Raw genomic sequence first — 21,144 nt, 5'->3', positions numbered from 1 at the left:
AGTCAACATAGAGCTACAGTTCAACTATGCTGCAGTTGCACACATTTTATAAGGAATGCTCACTAGGAGGTACAGGATGAGATACTCATGGATGGCATGGCACACAAAGTCATCAGCCAGCTCCAGGAAAGAGCGGGTTGACTGTGGGTGCACTAAGAAGTAGGTACAGATTCCCAATAAACTATAGTCTCTACTTTTATTCATGCTTATACTCTTAATGCTAATATGTTTTTAATTATAGAAAGTCAAAATTACACTTAGTACCTTCATATATTAGGAAATAAAACCTCATTAGTAATGCTAAAACCTCCATCCTTATAGAACAATCCTCTTTCAAAACACTGGCTTAACAGCCACAATCTTTTTTTTTTTTTTAATTTATCTTTGTTTTGATCATTTAAGAATTTTTTAAAGTGCCAGACCAGCACTCAAGAGGCAGAAGCATGTGTATCTCTGTGAGTCTAGGACATCTAGGACTCTCTTACACAGAGAAACCCTGTCTCAAAAAAACACAAATATTTTTAAAAAGAAAAATACTTATAAAAGTAAAATATGAAAGAAGTCATTTGTTCTTGCATAACCTGAGAAATTCTAACAATGGCCCTAACCACTGGGAAAGCATCAGTATTGTGGCATCAAAAAGCATATAATGGGCTGGAGAGATGGCTCAGCAATTAAGAGCACTGTTTGCTCTTCCAGAGGTCCTGAGTTCAATTCCCAGCAACCACATGGTGGCTCACAACCATCTACAATGTGATCTGATGCCCTCTTCTGGCCTGAAGCTGTACGTGCAGATAGAGCACGCATATAAATAAAATAAGTAAATCACGCATATAAATAAAATAAGTAAATAAGTCTTTTTTTTTTTTAAGCATATAAAGATAAAATAATCAGCAATGGTGACACATGTCTGGTTTCTCTTTATATCAGGACCTGTTCTGTTTAACCCGGCTATGTTTTATGTCTGCTACTTCTGTCCTTTACTCTATTTCTCAGACATACTCATTAAACTTTTAATAACCTTGTAAAAAGAAAGAAATGCTAAATGTATACACAAGTAAAAGGAGATTATGCTCTTTAAGGAAGCATTTGGTTGCCTGGCTATTACCTTTCACGAGCCCCACACTTTGATGAGTTACAGATCCCCACTTGTACTTCGGAGTGGTAACAGAAGCTTTGACCCGTACTTTATCACCAATCTTGATGTGAGAAGAAGAACTCGGTGGAGGATAGCCTAAGGATTTCATTGGCAAATGCATGATAATTAGTGTTTGCTTGTTTTCTGGGAACTGTGTCTCTAAGAAATACAATACATTAACAAAGAGTGTGCTCACCTATAAGCTCAACATGAATGTACCTAACCCAGTAAGTGCCCCCTTTCTGCTGCCAATCACACTGCACATTAAGGTCATGTAATCCATCTCTATCCAGTTTGATGACTTTGCCCACATCACCTTCACATACTTCTTCATATGTTCGACAGCATCTAACCATCATTCCCACCTAAAATTGAAATGCAAAGTCCAGTCAAGTACACCTAGACAAAACATACAACAGACATAAGAGGTATTCTCTACTCCTCAGAAAAGATTTCATTTAGGACCCAGAAGCAGGATTAAAGTGTTGTGCTGGTTAGTCTGTCACCTTGACACAAATTAGAGTCACTATGGCCTGTGGGCATGTCTGTGAGTCATTTTCTTGATTAACGAATGATGGGAGGTGGGGTGTCCACTGTGGGCAATGGCATTGCTGAACAAGTAGTTTAAACAAGCTGAGCACGCTGTGAAGAGTAAAACCAGTAAGCTGCATTTCTGCATGATGTGTGCTTCAGCGCCTGTCTCCAGATTCTTGCCCTCAGTCACTGTCCTGACTTCTCTATTTGACAGGCTGTGCCTGGGACATGTAAGCCAAATAAACCTCTTCCTACTCAGGTTGTTTTTAGTTAGATGTTTTATCATAGTAGCAGAAAGCAAACTAAGATAAGTAGCATTTAGTTAAGGGGAACCAGATTTCTCTGGAAAGTAAGAGTGTGTGTGTGTGTGTGTGTGTGTGTGTGTGTGTGTGTGTGTGATATCTTCTTCCACCAAACACCATAGCTACAGATTAGTGTACACACAAAAGGGCACTCTCATCATAAAATACATCCTACAACTGATAAATTTATCATGATAATAATAAGCAAATCAAAGCTTCTTGGTCACTTTTATAAGCAGCAGCCCATCAATTAGTAGGTCTAGGTTTGGTGAACTTATTGCAGAACAAGCAAGAGGAGTGAGTGTCCACACAACAGACGCTCATCACCATGAGAACCTAAAAAGCCTTCCTACCAAAGTCTCAGGATGAGTGCAGTCCGTTCATACTCTATTTGAGCCTTCCCAACTGGATGTTACCATCATCCCAAGAGCACATTACCTCTCTGAGGGTCTTTTCTTTCTCATTCCTATAGTACCCATGTTTCCTTCTAATATACAGATCGTACTGGGCCAGTCTGTCTTCCACTCGCTGAATAGCAGACTCCCCAAGGGCAGGGCCTCTGTCAACTCATGTATTTGAGAGATGCTCAAGTATTTGTCAGATAGAAGATGAGCAAGGCTCTTCTTAAGCAATGCCCACCTGAACATTCTCTCTCACATACACAGCATAATCATCGTTACTCAGGAAATCAGCACGCTTCTTGTAAGTCTGGCTCTCAGTCACAACAGCACCAGCAGCCTAGATAACATAAACACATTTGAAAAAGAATTGAGATATACACTTAAGACAGACCGTTGGCTGGGCATGGTGGCACACATCTTTAACCCTAGTAGGTAGACAGATGGATCTCTGGGAGTTTGAGATCCTTCTGGTCTACATAGCTCCATGCCAGCCAGAGCTACATAATGAGACCTTAGTGTAAAGAACAAAACAAAACAAACAAGTAAAAACAAACAAACAAGCCACACTGAAATCTATAATATAAACTGTATATTCTTTATAAAAATCTTCCTACCCTAATAGGAATAGCATAGTATGCAAAATAAATCTTTGTAAAAAAATTTTTTAATTATTATGTATTATATTTATTATATTATATTAAATGAGTGTTCTGCATGTATGCACTCAGAGAGGACAGATTGAAGTTAGGTATAGTTATAGACCACCATATGTCTGGGTGCTGAGAACTGTTTGCTTGGATGGTTGGTCTTGGCTGGCTCTCATTATATATCTCAAGCTAGTCTCCAACTCTTGATCCTTATGCCCCAGGTTCCAAAGTGGTATTACAGGCCTGAAGTACCATGCCAGGTAATTTTTTTAAAACAGAGGGTATTTCTATGCTTCTGAGGCTAATCAGAAACGTGCTGCATAACTCAGACCACCAGCCTTGAACTCATGATCCTCTTGCTATAGAAGACCCAACATGTTTATTTGTATTTTAGCCGGACAACATCAACATTGCTGAGACTGGCTTTGAACTCTCAGGCTCAATCGATCCTCCTGCTCAGTATCCAGAGTAACTGTGTCTACAAGAGACATAACCTTTCAATACTTTGATATCTTCTAAAAGCTACCTAACATTACTAGATTGCTATACAATGGTTTGTTTTGAAGCTAGAAAAACTTGAATGGAGAAAACCTGACCATCATCTCAGTAGCAAAACAGGTAACTAGCAGAATTGTAGGTAAATCCTGTTTAATAGTACACAGGGGATGCATTGATTCTTTCAAGGGCTGGGGAAAAAGTAGCATGTGAGAATCATCATATAAGACAGGCAGGACATGTGAAAGCCACTGACCACAGGATAAGGGGTCTCGTCCACATCCTCCACCACCTCCTCATCTGAATACTCATCAGATACTGTTTCTGCATCCGAGAACTCTGTAACCTGGACATCAGAGTGGTCTAGCAGCCACCCAACCAAGGCTTCCACACCTAAGAGCAAAAGCACTCAGCTGCCATCAAGACCATTAGCACTGAACTTTAAACCCACAAGCAAGCCAAGGACAAAAGTCATACCAGGCAAACCGGATGCATTCCCAGAAGTGCCAGTGAGGGACTTCAGAGCAAACTCTATATTCTTCCTAGGAAACCCCATTTCCATGAGCTGCACCACAATAGGGAGAGCTGGAGCTGGTGACTGCCTGCGCTTCTTTGCTCTGGCAAGATGGATGTGCTGTACAGAGACTGGGGTTGTGGCTTCACTGGAGCTGCAGTCTTCACACCCTGGACTTGAAGGATGTGTGGATTCCACTGCCAAACACTGACAGAGGGCCAAAGCAGCAGCCTAGGCAGATAAGGAAGTGTGTAAGTGTCCTATCTAATCTCTACCATCTGAGGAAATGCAAACGACCAACATCATCTATGAGCTGCATTCGGAAAGCCCAGGTTTATGAGTGCATCTCAAAATAAATTACTAAAACATGTTAGAGAAGGGAAAAGCTAAGCAGGAGGAGGAAAAGAATGGCAGGCAAATAATGCTACTGACTGCTTTAGTACAGAGCTAGTCAATCAGTCATTCACAATTAAGTACATTGAATTAAAACTGTCAAGATTAGAGAAAGTGTACCTCAAGTTCCTGTTTATCAAATATAGCCTTCACAGGAGATGGTTGGGTGGCTGAGGACAGTAACTGCTGCAGGAGGATCATGGGAGGCTGTGGCCCTTCAGGTGACATGTCCCCCAGATCAGGGGATGCAACAGCTCCATCATCTGAATTTGAAAGTAAAATCTGTGCATACTACTCTTAAACAGCCAGGCATGAGAGTTCCAACCACCCCTCAGACTTACAAATCCTGTAAGATGACAACTGCATTTACGGTCAGGCCACCTGCTTTATGACCTGCTTATTTATATCCTTTGTGTAATGTTCTACTAGAATACTTCCTTTCTTTCATATCTATTTAAAACATATCTGTTAAGATACCTGTATGAAGGGCTCCAGTCTCCTGAACTGCTGGCTGAGACAGTATCTGCCTTAGTTTGTCTTGGTGAGAAAGCAGTGCCCGTCCTGCTTTCAGGATGTACAGCTTTAACTGCTGGCTCCGCAGCAGGTCCAAGTCTACTTGCCCTATGGAACAAAAGAACCCAGTAAGGACCACATCTCCACCTCAGTCTCTCTTCTTCACCATCTCTGCAACTGGAAGGCAGTGGCATGCCCTTCAGGAATGAACTGATCGTACATATCAGTGACACATTATTTTCATTGAGGAAGAGCTGAGAGAAATCTTCTAACCACTAAGTTTTCTTCCTTCAAAGCACTAGATATCCATCCTAACAGGCTGAACTGAAGACTTAAGGCTGAAATAAGCACTTATTTCCATCACTAAATGTTTCCCAAATTACTGAAATTCCAACCAGACACAAATAAACCATTTTCATCTTTTCTTGTAATATTCCTATGAGGAATTCTGTAGAAGCATCTAGTTTAACTGAAGCCATTTCCCTAGAATGAGCTCTCTGGTCCAGTGATGTGAAGCTGTTCTACTAGCGTCTGACAGGAGACGAAGAAAACCACAAGACAGTCTGTACAGACAGGAGCAGCTTTCCTAAGCAGGGGGTCCTGGTGATGAGGCCCATGCACAATGTGGCCCACCAGTTAGCACAACCACAATGGGTGTGCAGCTGAGAGGCAGGGGCCTGACAATTACATGTCCTGAGGACTTTATGATGTTATGGAGCATCTCTCTGCTTATTGCCCTTGTGGTCACCACATCCCTCACTGGGCAATATCACTGGTACTCACAATAACAATGCTTGATCTCTTTCAGGCATTGCTGTTGGAGCAGATTAATGACTCAACCACCACCCTTGAGAAGAACCTACAGATGTAAATAGCTAACAGTGACCACTACCCTTAGAAAGAATTTAGAAAACTAGGATTGTTTAGTAAGGTTAGGTTAGGATGTTTTTGTCAGTGGCTCTGATTGTAGAAAATCTGAGGAACAATTTGAAGTTCAGAAAGGGACACTCTTAACAGTTGAGCTAGGGACTTTTTGAGGTTAGGAAGCAAGAACAATACCCTAGTTAGCACTCTGGATGAAGCTGGCTGGTGATCAAGGCGATGATTAACTTCTTGAACTCATTTTTGCCCTCAACTTCCTGATATGATTTCATAAAAATTGTAAATAAGGAGATATGCATCTTGAGGACTTAAAGTAGAAATGGTTGATTGTTTTTATATAAAAGTTTAGACTTGTAATTCTTTTAAGATTTTTATAAGATTACTTCGTTGTTTTAAAGAAAGTAGAGTCTTAGTCATTCATTATAAAGACTCAGGAAAGAATGCTGGAGTAAAAACCTGCTAGCTCAGAGAGGCAGAGAAAACACCCAGCTGACTTTCCTACTCAGCTCATGTACCAGAGAAAAAAACCAAAAAGCCCAAAGCCCAAATCCAAAAACCAAAAGCTTGCTAGCTCAGCTGGCAGACCAGGAGGAAAAGCAAAAAGACTAAATGCCAAAAAGCTTGCTAGCTCATAGCTCAAAAACTCCCTCTTATCCACACTGTCTTAAATACCCTTCAAGTCAAAGTCCCTCCTACTCTTTAATCCCTGTCAGCTGGTTTCTAGCTCTGCCTCTTGACCTAAGGTTAACTTTATAAAAATCCTGTGTGTAAGAAGCTCTTGGATTAAAGGAGTGTATCAGGGCTCAACCAAACCCAAAAAGAAACAGGGTTTTACAATATCGGGTTTCACAATGGGACCAAATATCCTCCAACATTACTTCATAAGATAAATAATAAAAATGATTCTTTCTTTGTAACTCCAAATTGCAGACTGCCAGTAAAGGGAAACTGGCTAAAAAAAAAAAATTACCTTGCTTGCTTACATTTTTTTAATCTATAACAAGTTGCTTAGCTGTAAATGCATGTGTGTTCTTGGGAATCATTTGTTTTTTGCATAAAATATGCAGAACATGTGAACATGTGAGGGTACTGGGGAACATGTTTTTCTTACATACACTCACTATAATCATGCACTTAAAGAAAGATAGAATGGAAGTACATTGTGATTTTTGTACTACTTGAAAGATTTTGCTAGAACATAGAAGCTGTGGGAGAAAAAATAAAGTTGTTGGAGTTTGTTCCATCCACCAGATGTGTACATGTATATACGCATATATGTATATATGCATATGTGTGGAGTGGAAGTTTTGGTTTCTTTGAAAACTCAGTTATGTAATATAAATATGTTTTTGTTTTAATCCCAAGTTTGTCCACAACTGTTACAGGCTCGGAGAGAGACATGATCTTTGCCAGCTGCAGAGAGTTTAATTCTGAGGACACAGATGGCTTAAATGCCAGAGCACTGAGAAAAAAAAGGAGTCCAAGAAGGAAGAAGGTCGCTGCCGGTTCATCCTGCTGCTGAGTTTGCTGTTTGCTGGTTAGCTGGACTGATGGATATACTGACTATGAAGGCTGGACTTGCCCCAAGGAACTAAGTCTAAAGAGGTCTAAGTCCCCGTTCCCCTCTAACCTTTCTCTCCTACCTATAGTGTTGTGGGGTTGGAGGGGAGGTAGAAAATATAAGAACCCAAATAAAGCGGATAAAACTACACCAACATATGTGTATATGTATATTTGTGATTATGTGTATATGTATATATGTAAAGTGGCTGGAGCTCACTCTTTGGAGTGTGAGCCATCGTGTGTGTGTGTGTGTGTGTGTGTGCGCGCGCGCGTAGCTGTTGGAGTTTATTAGAGCTTGCTTGTTGCAGCTTATCTTGCTTTGCCCATCAAGTGTATGTGTGAGTGTATGATTCTTTCCCCCCTTTTCTTTCTTCTTTTTTGCTGGCTACAAGCAGTTCCAGCCCAGAGAATCAAACTTTGTACCCTCAGAAAAGTCTGCTGAGTGATCAGTCACCAACTCTATGCCCACCACCTCAGTCTACCCTGAACCCAGGACAAGTGTTAGGTTTAGAGAATAAAAATATAGGAGCCCTTGGACACTAAACTTGGACCAACTGGCAGAACATTTTGGTTACCATGGTAAGCAAAATGGTGGCAACTGGGAGAAAGTAGTCTGAATTTGAGGCAAATAGTTGCTTATATCCACAGGCCCTCCATTCAGAGTTGTGAACTGCAGACTCAAAATAAAGGTGATTGCCATCATAAAGTCTAGAGCAACAATGACAAATATGGAGAGAAAACTGGCAGGCAGATTGAGTTGGGGATTACAAATGAAGCCAAAAGGATTCCAATGGTATAAGGAGCAAGTAAAGAAACAAACTCTCAGACTAAACAACAGACAAGAAAAGGAAAACCACAAGGATAGTATCCCAGAGCCAAAGGGAAAAAGGTTTAAGCAAGCTGCCCACCACACACAGACAAAGGGCTGACACTGGGGTGTCATGCACTAGAGAGCCAGCAGAGAGAAAGGAACTCAATATCATGAGAGTTTGCTAAGAATACACACTGACAGTCAGAATTCATGGGGTTCCAAATATAAGGTCAAAGGCAAAATTCTAAAAAGTATCTTATATTCCTAACTACAGACTGGTAAGTGCTAAATCCATGTGAACTCCAAAGTTTCAGCAGTCATATGAACCCACTCTAAATAAAGGCAAACAGTGCTGGTTCGCATTATTTTACCCAAGAGCACTATATACTGACCTGCAAAGGCCTCTTTGGCTGATTTCTTTGTTTTGTGCTTTTCCAATTTGCTTCCAGCAAGGTTCACCAATTCAGCCCAGACAGAAAGCATGGGCTCCGTGAAAGGCAGGTTGTTTACACTAAAGGCCACAGCAGGAAGCTGAAGAAAGGGCACAGAAACTTTCAACGAGTTTCTAATAAGGTTAACAAATAGACTGAAGCTTATTAGAGCATGAGCCCTGAATCTGAATACACATACCCCAAGTCATGGCCTACCTGAGAATAACTCTGAAAAATTACAGGAAGGTAAGAGAGAGAGAGAGAGAGAGAGAGAGAGAGAGAGAGAGAGAGAGAGAGAAAGAGAAAGAGAAAGCGAGAGCGAGCGCTATCATCTATATTAATGCTTCATTACCAGCTTGTCAATAATACATGAGGGTAGTAGCTATAATCTAAGTCATTTTCTGTACATTCAAATTTTCTATATATATTTACTTCTATAATAACCAAAACACTCATTTTATTTTAAAAATTATAGTCAAATTGCACTTAAGTTACATCAAAATTATATAAACCTCTATTATCCCTAAGTCACAGGCTTATGCTATAGCAGCTACTTAAGCTATGGCACTCAACACGATTAAAAATCATTTTTCTAACTAAAGAGACTTCTTAAAGAAATCATTGTTTTAGAAGTCCAATTATTCAATAAAAATTTTTTTAGAAACTCCCATTTTAAACTGTTAAAACTACCTTCTAGATTGTTAATCCTGTTTTATGTCTATGAGGCTAAAAGTACCCTGGCTGTACGCTTCCTATGAGAGAGGCCTTTCATAGGAGTATAAACTAGCACAGGAAGAGAATGAGTTAAGTCTCCTGACTGGCATTGCTTCCTAGAAACAGGCTCTTGCAAGTTCTGAGGCTACAAGCCAGCTTCACACCCCTAACCATGGGGAGCTGAGCACAAGTTACATACCGGTTTGAGCTGATTCAGTGGGCAAACTCGGCACATCCGCATGTCACAGAACTGCACAGTGATTCTGCCTTTTGGGGTGATGCGTGTCACTGTGCCCTCTCCAAACTCATCATGCATGACTTGGCCTCCTAGGCGCAGCCGACCATCAATCCCTCCAATCACAGCGAGGACTGCCATGAGGCCCCCCACTTCAAGGTTCTCAGAGTCTGGGAAGTAGTCTTCTAACAGGGCCTATTGCAGAAAGGAAACAGCAAGTATGAAATGGAAAGCCCTCCGAGCTGCCTGTCCCTACAAGTTTGGCTAAAAATAAGTCACCTTATTTTATTTACTATTTATAAATTTATTTTAGCACAAAGGATCTCACTATGTTGTCCCAGACTTGAAGGCTCAAGCAATCCTTCTGCCTTAACCCTTTAGGCAGCTGGGAATACAGGCATACACTATGCTTACTTTCTGAATTGTGAATTTCTTCAATAATTATTTCCACTAAAATGCCCTTAAATACTGAAATAAAAATGCTTTGTGTTTTTATTTTTCTTTTTTTGGTTTTTACAAGACAGAGTTTCTCTATGTTGCCTTGGCTATCCTAGACTTGCTTTGTAGACCAGGCTGGCCTCAAACTCAGAGACCTGCCTACTTCCACCTTGCTGAGTGCAAGGATTATAGGCATACACTGCCATGCCCAGCTAATGCTTTGTGTTTTAAAAGATAATTTAATAGCTAAGGTCCCACCGTGTTTATTTGAAAACATGGAACGCACCCTTTCTGACGTCTTTCCAGCATAGCTGTGTGTGACAGAGCAAAGCTGGGAGTTAATGTATTTGTTGATGAGGCCATTCCACTGGGTTAGGGAGTGCAGGGTGCGCAGCAGCCCCACCACCTCTTCAGCCAGAGTGCTGCTGTGGGTGGCAGTCAGGGAAGCCTGGGGCCGGGCCCTCCGCTTCCTCAGTGTAGACTCTGAAGCAGAGAGAAAAGTTGTGTTACACACTGCTTGTTAAACAGGGGTTAATAAGAAAAGGCACAGCCACTCACCTCTAAGTAATGGGACATCAGAGGAACAAGTAGTGAGCAAACTGCCCAGGAAGCCAAACAGCTTTTCCACAAGACACTTCATGTCCCGTGCCCTTTCTGTCTTATCCCATGATGGAAGAACTGCTTGTAGTAAATGAACAGCTAAAATCTGATCAAACACAACATGAAATGACAATTTCAAAAAAAGACATTAGGCACTTTTACCTTCTTTCTACTTTTATCCTTTAATAAAATTGATGTACAACTTTGACATTCATAATTTTTTTTTGTTTTGTTTTTTATTTTTTTGACATTCATTATTAATCAAGTTGGTTAATCGGATTGATTATTAGAAATTCAAAATAAATGTGTATATTTAAGAGGAAACCGTTTTTTAAACTTAATTATTGGAAACCACTCTACTAGTCCAATGGGGCAGAGAGCAGTTGTGAAAAGACAAATAAACTCATTAGCAACTTAAATAACTGCGGTAATTAAGAACCTCAGCAGCCAAAGCCAGAACGACTCTGTTTTACTTGTTGCTATTGTCTATATTCACTGTCAATGAAGAAGCCTGGTTACGAGGGTCTGGTAACTTCAGTACTGCCCTGCCTCTCAGTGAACGGAGTTTTACCAGCAGCACATTACCTGCCTCTGCAGCGAGGCAGCAGTGAAGGGTGCATGCCCTTCCACAATCTTCATGAGCAGAGTGATCCACCTTGGGGAACTGAGAGCGCCACAGGCCTGTGGAGTGAGTGCAATGCTCCGAACGAAGCCCAGTGTACACCAGCTCCTGTGCTGCTCCCTAGCTACCAGTCTGTCTGGAGGAGCTGCCAGGAGACACAAAACATGCTGGCGTCAAGTCTCTAGAAATCAGAGCAATAGCACAACCTCCATGATTAAATAACCAACTAATGCATTTTTGGCGATAGGGACTATGTGAGAGGAGTGGAGGGAGGCTTTTAGTTTAGCTCAACAAACGTTTCACACCATTTTTTTTTTTTAAACTTTAAAGAGCATGTAACTCAAATTAGTTAATTTAATCTATTTATACTGTTTCTAGGCAATGTAAACTATAATGCTAACAGCAGCAGTTTACAATACGTATCTATTATACTTTGTAATCTCATGTGCCTTAAAGGTCCCCATGGTCTCATTCTGATCTACATAATAAAATGTCCAATCTGAGCTTAGAACTCTGCACTAAAAGAATGAGAATAAACTTTCCTGATTTTTTTCTTATGTAGCCAAAACACACAATCCTCCCACCTCCACTTCTCCAATGTTGGGATTAGAGGGACATGCTAATATGCCAAGAAGAATGAAGTTTCTGTTCCTTCTGGATTCTCAGGATGTGTCCCCCTTTCTACTCCCTCTCAAGCTAGATGTGCAGTCTGAAGTCTGAGTTCCGATGGGTCTCTGCTGGGATCCTCCAAGATCCTACTGCTACAACAGCAGTGGCTTATCTTCCCATGGCCCCATGTTGCCTTTCTGCCCTCCAAGAAGGACAAGGACAGGGACATGAGTTCACATACCAACATTCACTCTCATAAATTCACATATATACTAATGACATTAAATCAAAAAATTACTCAGATACTCAACTATTCTCTGCTATAGTCACTCACATACACCCACACATCCTCTCCTATACCACTACCACAATCACTAGGAGAATCATAACCATGCAATCCCCATTTATCACACATATACATATAGAACTTAGGATGCAAGTCCACATTCTACATGCACTCCTACATGCAATCCCTCTCCCATATACACATAAAATATGTTTAGAAAATTACTCAGACACACTCAACCACTCATACACATGCATTTGCACTCATATCCATCTATGCACATACATGTGCTCATTTTCTCGCTGTATCATTAACCAAACCCCCTCCTAGTACACACTCAAAATTCTGACCTTTACTCCCATATAATTCCACAATAGTACAATCACACAAATTGCCATCTGACACAGACACAATGCATGTGCTCACTTACATATACATACTCAATACCTGCATCCATACTATCACTAATTATCACAACTGAGAGGGGACAGTATCAGCTCAGGACCCCCAAGACCCAAGTTCTCAGTACAAGGGAGATTTATGTGTACTAGAGGAACAAATGGAATGGATAAGAGACAAACAAATGAGATAGAGGACAAAGGAGAAGGGGAAGGAAACAAGAATAGAGAGGAGACACACACAGCCTATAGGCAAATGGTGGTTTATAAACATAAACGGGGAAGCTCTGTGTTAGGATGAGGTGTTAATTTTAACTAGAGAGGTTAATGGGGCCAAAGGGGGCTTTTGATTGCTGGCCTTCCATACTTTGATAGCTGGAACTTGGTAGTCAGCCTCAGAAGGAAGTGACCACATAAGGAAATAGACTTTGGTGGCTAGCTTTAGGAATGGCATTTTTAGCAAGGCTGAAGGTCTGAGGAGAAGAGCCAGGCCTGCCAGAGCCATGTTTGTCATGCTTGAGCTGGCTAGGGTCCCTTCAATAATCACATGTACTCATTTTTATGCCCCTCATCCACATACACATTCCCTTACTTTCACTGCCACTGCCACTTACGCATGCTCATTACACATACTCGGTTTTGTACTCAACTCAGTAGCACACCTACATAGCCTCAATCACTCCTGTACACTCACCCATACTTCATATATACTCATTCTAATTACTCTCGCACACTTGCAGCCATACAGCTGGAACATATGTACATGTTCATTCATACTACACTTGATGCAACTACTTGCCCACATCAATATGCTCTAACATTCACTTACTCACTTACTCAAACCAAACCTTCATGCTTCCAACACAAAATCACTTCTTCAGGGTGACAGCTATTCTGGGTTCTCAGTGTGACTTCATGAAATTAACTAAAACCCAAGATGCTGGGCACACTTGTGAAGGATTTTTCTTGATTAGATCATTTGACATAGAAAGACCCATCTTCTGAGCTACACCTTCTGGTGGCAGCCTATATAAAAGACATAGAACAGTGGTTCTCAACCTTCCTAATGCTATGACTACTTAATACAGTTTCTCTTGTTTGTTGCTACTTTCTAACTGTAATTTTGCTACTGTTATAAATAGTAATATCTGATATGTGACCCCTGTTAAAGAGTCACCTGACCCTCAAGGGAATTACAATCCATTAGTTGAGAACCACTGACATAAATGAAGAAGTGTTTGCTCTTTGCCTGCTTGCCCTCACTTTCACTGGTATTAGAGCCTAATTCTTTGAGATTCTAGCATATAATGAAAACCAGTAGAGACATGCACCTTTGTGGACCAAACAACTACTAGACTCTTGGACTTCCTGTTGTGAGACAGTCCTTGCTGGACTAGCCGGACCACAGCCTTTAAGCCTGTCTCATAAACCCTAATTTTATACTGATAGAACCAGATTCATTCTATCAGTTCTGTTTCTCTAGAGAACTATGACTAAAACATTCAGCAATCATAAGCACATTCTGTCTCATATCAACATACTGAAATCTAAACATGCACACAGAGCTAACACACGTATACTCTTATTCAATCACAAATGTATCCAAGCACATATGTGTGCATTCACATTCACAAACCTACTAACAGTTACATACGTTCAAAAGTTCTTTGAGTCATACACACCCTTAGGCACACAGAAATATCCACCCCACTTCTTCAGTTGCATTTGCCATACATACTTTTGACACTCATTGAGAACACCAACATTTGATCCTACTTGAAAATAAGGTCTCTGCAGATTAATACTACAGACTGAGATAACATGCTAGATTGACTTGAAGTCAAAGCAGATTCCCACAAGAGAGAAAAAGGTCATAATGTGATGCAGACCACATGAAGACAGATGCAGAGACTACCAGTGAAATCTAGAGCACAAGATCAACAAGAAAAGGAAAAGGGGATCTTCCTTTGGAAATCAGGGAAGGACCATGGCTCTGCAGACAACCTGCCTTGAAGATTTCTAATCTCTAGAACTCTAGGGGAGCAACATTAGAGGTTGACTAGTTCCCACACAGTTCCCCCAACCCCACTCGCATGTGAAAGTGCTAATTAACCCTAGTATCTCAAAAATTATCTTGTTTGGAAATGGAGTCATTGGAGATATATAAATTAGACTGGATGAGGTTAACTGGTATCTCTGCAAAAAGTAAATCTCAAACAAATGCACACAAGAACACATGGCAGAGGAAATCATGTGGACAAGAATATACAGACAAGGTTGATGTGTGTACAACCCAAAAAATGCCAAGCAAACCACCAATGCTACAGAAGCCTAGGACGGACTCTCTCTGGTTGCCTCAGAAGGAACTAGCTCTGCCATGATTCGTTTATCACATCTTGTTTATAATGCCTTATACAGCAGCCACAGGAACCATATTACATAAATCCTCACATACATGCTGCAGATTTACCCACACCACACAAATACAAGAGATTTACACACATACATCCATGCTGAGTCTCTGTGGCCCACAATTATTCATTTCATACATGGCTTATCTGTTGTTCCGCTTTCCACTAGCATCCGAAGCAGTCCGCACAAAGTCTTGGTGGCCTCGTTCTGCATGATGTCAGCATGAACTCCAACAGAGAGACACAGAGTTTGCAGTAAGTTCACAACACTGGTCAGCATCATCGCTGTGGGATGAATGTTCCTTTCACTTTGTTCAGCTTCTGAAAAGGATGAAAATAAGAAACAGCATTCCCAAATAAAATTGTCTGTGGGTGGCATTTAATACTACATTCTTTTTTCTTTTCAAAGACTTGAAGACTTTGAAGGTTTTTAGGTTCACAGTAAAATTAAGAAGATACAAAGAGCTAACAAACCTTTTTTAATACTAGAAAGGGAAATATCACAAGAAAAGGTGAAATTTAGAATTAAGTCTCTTTCTCCCTTTCTTCTTTTTTCCCAAGAGACAGGGTCTCACTATGTTGTTCAGCATAGCTCAACAGAGAGCCTCCTGTCTCAGTCTCCCACCACTACACCTGGCTCTCCCAATCATTTCTGTCCCCACCTTCCTTAAAGAAAATGAGATTTAGTGGGAAGGGGTGCAGGTATACATATGTGTAGTGGCCAGAGGAAAACCTCAGGTGTCTTCTTGCTTCAGGTAACACCCATTTTGATTTTGAGACATCTTTCACTAACACTTGCAAACTGCTGATTAGGATAGCATGTCTGACCTGTGAGTCGGAGAGCAAGCAGAGTTTGGACTACAAGCACATGTATTACCACATCAGCTTTTATCTGGGAATCCAATTCAGGTCCTCATGCTTGCACAATAATAAGTACTTATGAACTGAGCTATCTATCCCACCCTAAAAAATGAGACTTTAGTGTAATTGCTGGCTTTTTAAAGAACTGTTATGTTATGTAAATGTTTTTGTTTTAATCCCAAGTGGGGATATGGGGCTGCCCTAGTTTGTCCACAACTGTTAACTATGATTGCTTGTGGAGGCTTGGAGAGGAGCATGATCTTTGCCAGCTGCAGAGAGTTTAATTCTGAGGCCACTGAAAAGGGATCAATGCCAGAGCACTGAGGGAAAAAAGGAGCCCAAGGAGGAAGAAAGTTGCTGCCGGTTCATCCTGCTGCTGAGTTTGCTGTTTGCTGGTTAGCTGGACTGATGGATATACTGACTATGAAGACTGGACTTGCCCCAAGGAACTAAGTCTAAAGAGGTCTAAGTCCCCTTTCCCCTCTAACCTTTCTCTCCTACCTAGTGTTGTGGGGTTGGAGGGGAGATAGAAATATAAGAACCCAAATAAAGTGGATAAAACTACACCAACATTTTGGAGTATCATTTTGTTTAAGTAACCTTATTAAATACCTCAGAAGCAAAGAAATGACTACAAGGTTTCCCTTCTTTAGAAAGACAACTCATCAAATGTCTGGGAGCTACAACCCAAGTGAAGGCAAAGCATCAGCGTGTGATAGGCCACCTGCATAGCCAGTCAAATCTAGCTTTAGGACAAGGCCATCACTGTCACATCTTCCCTGGCTCTAACTCTACAATTAGGAATGCCCACAGATATAGCTGAGAAAAGAAAAGGGCCTCATGTGGCCCAGAGGCACATACTGTAACTCAAATGCACTGACATTACAGCCACCACACTTCTAGCAGTCACCGACAGCAAGCCCTTGTCATTTTTACCTAAATGTGCATGCTCTGAGCCTACTCAGTTTCATGCGACAGCCTCTCTCATGTTCCAAATTAGCTGCTCTCTCCTTAGCACACCATCCAAGTATCATCTGATGGCTGTCACAGCTGTTTCTAACATTTGACGGCACTACACATAACGGCCGGCAGAACCATAGGAAGGAGCGCTGGCTCTCAGTTTCAGCAAGGCTAGCATGTGATACCACATTCACATCTCAGAGTCTTTTGTACAGGTCTAAAAAAATGCCTTTTTATAGCACTGGATTTCCTGGACTAGAACAAACTTCATGGATCCACTTCCAAATTCTCTTGTGTTGCAGGATAGGATGAAACACTTCGTATTATGTGAAGCATTCTAAATCAATAAATATGGAGGTGCTTAAAGTTGAGGCCATACCTTGTGTTTCAAGTTTGTATGTCAAGTTTGACAACACTGAATCCACCATGCCACTTACTGTCAGGCTTTGGCCAACCATACAAGCCAATCAGAAGTAAGCAGCAAGCTGGCTTAGTGGGGATGGGAACTTGCTACCAATCCTTATAACCTCAGTGTGCTCCCCAGAATCAGCATGGTGAAAGGAGAGAAGTGACTCCCAAAAGTTGTCTTCTAACCTCCACAGCTGTGCTGTGGAGTGTCTGTGCCTCAACCCCCACTAAATAAACAAATGAATAGGGTTTGGGTTTTGGTTTTTAAGGATCAGAAAGTAGAAATACCTGCCACCAAACCTGACAACCTAAGTTAAGTCGCCAGAGACATGATTGATGGAAGGAGAACTGACTCCCATACATTGTCCTCTAACTTATATCCATGTAGGTGAATGCGCGCGCGCGCGCGCGCGCACACACACACACACACACACACACACACACACACACACACACGCAGACACTAAAACAAATAAACATACTTCTAAGATGTAATTTAAAAAGAAATGTTGCGCCCTGTCTTCCATCCTACTCAGAAAAGGGCACCAGGAAATAAAGGTGAAGAGACAGCCGTACAGCAAGAGCACTGTCTAACTCCCCAGAGGGATGGGACAGGTATCCAACACATGAACAATCTGCCCAGCTATCTTGAAGTACAAGACTCTGTGAGTCACCCACCGGAGTCATCCTCTGTGTCTGAGTCCTCTGCAGAGGGCTGTGTTGACACAGGCAGCTCCACCAGCTTGAGGTCGTACTTTCCTTCTTTTCCCATCCTGTATGAGTTAGTGCTGCCTGTGTCCCACTGGACCCTGATCCACCCATCCTCTCCCAGCTCACCAATTACGCGGCCTAGGCCTGGTGGAGGCCCATCCTGAAAAAGCAAAAATAAAGACCAGGTAAGAGAGTATGTGTCCTGTTCTGGACCCACCATAGGTCCTGTATGAATTCTGTACACAGATTTTCCATTACACTCCTCCTGACCCAAACATACCTAAAAAAATATAGATCATATCATCTTTAAATGCCATGAAATCATGTGCTCATGTTCAATTATCAAATAATGGGACATGAAGGATTCTCTGAACAAATGCATTGACTATCCCAGCAATCGAAGTGCTCTTTCCAATGACCTCAATCACTGCCTTACGGTGGGAACCTAGCCCTCCAAAAATACTCTACCAACCATTCCAAAGGAAGAAAGCTGTTGATAAAACACTATTATGAGGTTTCAGATAATTCATTTCTAAGAAAATCCATGTTTAGCATGTGGCTAAGAAAACCCACATGATATCATGAGAAAGACAATACTTCCCTAATGTCTTTTGCTTACATTTTATTGTTCAGAAATCAACAGCTAAGCCATCTATTAATCTTACATGTCCTGAGTTCAGGTAGCCACCTACTCTTAAATTCCATTGATTGGTATGCTAAATGTGCTAAAAATGTTAATGAAATCTCTAAATACCTGGTCCCCCCACTTCCAATCCACGCCTCTCATGACCCTGGTTCCAATCTTCATCATAGCAGCCAGCTCTGGCCCTGAAACAGGTAGCTGAACAGGAGCAGTCTCCTTCCTTGTTTCTTCCAACACTGTAGCAGAGGCTCCCCGGGCAGAAGCATTCATGTCTTCCTCAACACCATCACAAGTAGGACCTGTCAGAACATCAAACAACAGCTGAGCCTGTAATTAGCTGCACTGTCCTATTTTTTATTATTTTTTAAAATTGTGTGATTATGTATAAATTATATCTAAATGTAGATTTGTACATGTGGGGACAGTGGCAGCACAAGTATAAAAGAGGGCATCACTTTTCCTAGAGATGGAAACCACCAAACATGGGTGCTGGACACTAACTGGACTTGGGTCCTCTGCAACAGTGGTAGGTGCTCTTTTAAGCACAGAGATTTCTATCCAATTTAATAGACACATCAGCAAGATATGGTGCCACATCAGATAATCCTAGCATTCAAGAGAATGAGTTCAAAGTAATCTGGTCTACACAGAAGGTTCCTATCTCAAACAGAAATACAGAGAGAAAGGGAAAGAGACACAGAGATAAGAGAAAGAGAGCACAGGAAGAACTGATTAGCACTAAGTTTAAAGAACTTATACTGGAGCCTCATCCAGGCCTGTAGCTAACCATCTGAGAGGGTCTTTGCTCTGTGCCTCCATTCCCTGGGGACTGTAGACTGACAGGACCCAACCTTTCTCCCTCACCTCAGTCCTTCATGTCAACCTCCAATATGAAATAGCACTCTCTACCTAGGAACTCACTGGTCACAGCAGCCTAAGAATCTAGTAGGTAGTCTTAACTCTCCTTCAGTTTCTCCATTGCAAATCCCCCAGTCTCATTCCCAGCCCTGTAGCAGACTACAGGAAGGGGCCTGGCCACCCTTTCTAACTGTATTTCATGGGAACTCTGTTCAACTTCATGACAAACCCAGATTTCTTCTTTCCTGTGGAACCATCCAGCCTCCTCTTTCTAGCTTATCCCCAATCCTTCATACCAGCCCCAAATACGTAAGAGCAAGTTCTACCTAGAACCGCCAGTGGACACACCTGGCAGGAACTTAGAAAATGCAACTGAAAATAAAAAAATTTAATAAGTCAAACAAAAACCTCAGAGGTAAGCCTCACCAGAAAAGTTAAAAGAGATGTAAGAGAGACTCTCAGGCATTAAAGACAAGACAGAAGAAAAGGATACCTCAGCCTTTCCCTCCCCCACCCCCCAAAACTCAAATCGAAAGTACAGAAAATATTTGCAACAAAATCAGAGAAGAAAACTTGCCCAACATAAAGAAGGAGTCCCCATGAAGGTACAAGAAGCAGTCAGAACACCAAAAAGAATGGACCAGAAAGGCAACTCATCAGAACACATAAGAACCAAACCACTAAACTACAAAGAAAGAAAGAATGAAAAAAACAAAGAATATTAAAAACTGCAAGAGAATAAGACCTAGTAACATATAAAGGCAGATCCAATAGAACAACACCTGAATTTTAGAGTTCTCAATGGAAACTATAAAAGCCAGAAGGGCCTGGATAGATGTTCCAAACTCTTTAGAGACTACAGATGCCAGCACAAACTACTATACCCAGAAAAACTTCGAAGACTAAGGAAAAAACTTGATGATAAAACTAAATTTAAGCAGTATCTAACTACAAATCCAGTTCTACAGAAGGCACTAGAAGAAAAACTTCAGTCTGAGAGGTTAACCAAACCCAAGAAAACAGAAGGAATAAATGATCTCAGACAAACAAATCAAGATTGGGGGAAACCCACAATATAACAAGAAACTAGCAGGAATCAACAAACATTGCTCATTGATAACTCTCACATCAATGGTCTCAATTCCCCCATAAAAAACATATTATTAGGATGCTGCTTTCAAGAAATACACCTTAATATCAAAGATAGGCATTACTTCAGGGAACAAGAATGAAAAAAGATATTCAGAGCAAACTGACCCAGGAAGCAAGCCAGTGTAGGTATTTAATATCTAACAGTAAAAATCAAACCCAGTGAGTAAGAAGAGATAGGGAAGAACCCTACATACTGTCAAAGGAGAAATCTACCAAGAAGACATTACAATTACAAAGATTTGTGCACGAAACACAAGGGTGCCTAAGCTCATAATCACATATTGATCCTCCCACAATGATAGTGAGTGACTTCAAAACCCAACTCTCACAAATAAATGGGTCATCTAAACAAAACCAAAGAGAAATGCTGTAGCCAAATGATGTCATTAAATAAATGCACCTAGCAGATACCTACAGAACATATTACCAAACCGAAAAGAATATACCTTCTTCACCGCACCTCATGGAACTTTCTCCAAAAATGACCATACTTGGGCTCAAAGCAAGTCCCAACAGATATAAGAAACTTAAAGTAACAACCTGTATCCTATCTGGCCACCAAGAATTAAAACTGGGTATCAAGCCAGGTGCAATGGTGTACACCTGTAATCTCA

The 21,144-nt window shown here is 41.1% G+C and overlaps 1 protein-coding gene across 1 annotated transcript in view; it reads right to left on the bottom strand.

Moving 5' to 3' along the window:
* The window catches only part of Herc2 (HECT and RLD domain containing E3 ubiquitin protein ligase 2), a 178,624-nt gene that overhangs the window by 76,678 nt on the left and 80,802 nt on the right, over positions 1–21,144 (bottom strand). Inside the window, exons 36-50 of the mRNA XM_051148642.1 lie at positions 18,632–18,819; positions 17,845–18,037; positions 15,076–15,258; positions 11,197–11,378; positions 10,570–10,717; positions 10,298–10,494; positions 9,538–9,768; positions 8,586–8,724; positions 4,902–5,045; positions 4,545–4,687; positions 3,995–4,262; positions 3,774–3,910; positions 2,614–2,712; positions 1,335–1,503; positions 1,109–1,234 (exon numbers count right to left, since the gene is read on the bottom strand). Coding sequence (XP_051004599.1) covers positions 1,109–1,234; positions 1,335–1,503; positions 2,614–2,712; positions 3,774–3,910; positions 3,995–4,262; positions 4,545–4,687; positions 4,902–5,045; positions 8,586–8,724; positions 9,538–9,768; positions 10,298–10,494; positions 10,570–10,717; positions 11,197–11,378; positions 15,076–15,258; positions 17,845–18,037; positions 18,632–18,819 — 2,547 coding nt within the window. The remainder of the gene's footprint in view (positions 1–1,108; positions 1,235–1,334; positions 1,504–2,613; positions 2,713–3,773; positions 3,911–3,994; positions 4,263–4,544; positions 4,688–4,901; positions 5,046–8,585; positions 8,725–9,537; positions 9,769–10,297; positions 10,495–10,569; positions 10,718–11,196; positions 11,379–15,075; positions 15,259–17,844; positions 18,038–18,631; positions 18,820–21,144) is intronic.

This window comes from Acomys russatus, chromosome 7, assembly GCF_903995435.1.
Source record: "Acomys russatus chromosome 7, mAcoRus1.1, whole genome shotgun sequence".
Lineage (NCBI taxonomy): Eukaryota > Metazoa > Chordata > Mammalia > Rodentia > Muridae > Acomys > Acomys russatus.
The sequence above is the reverse complement of the archived record's forward strand: the minus strand, read 5'-3'. Positions and strand labels throughout refer to the sequence as shown.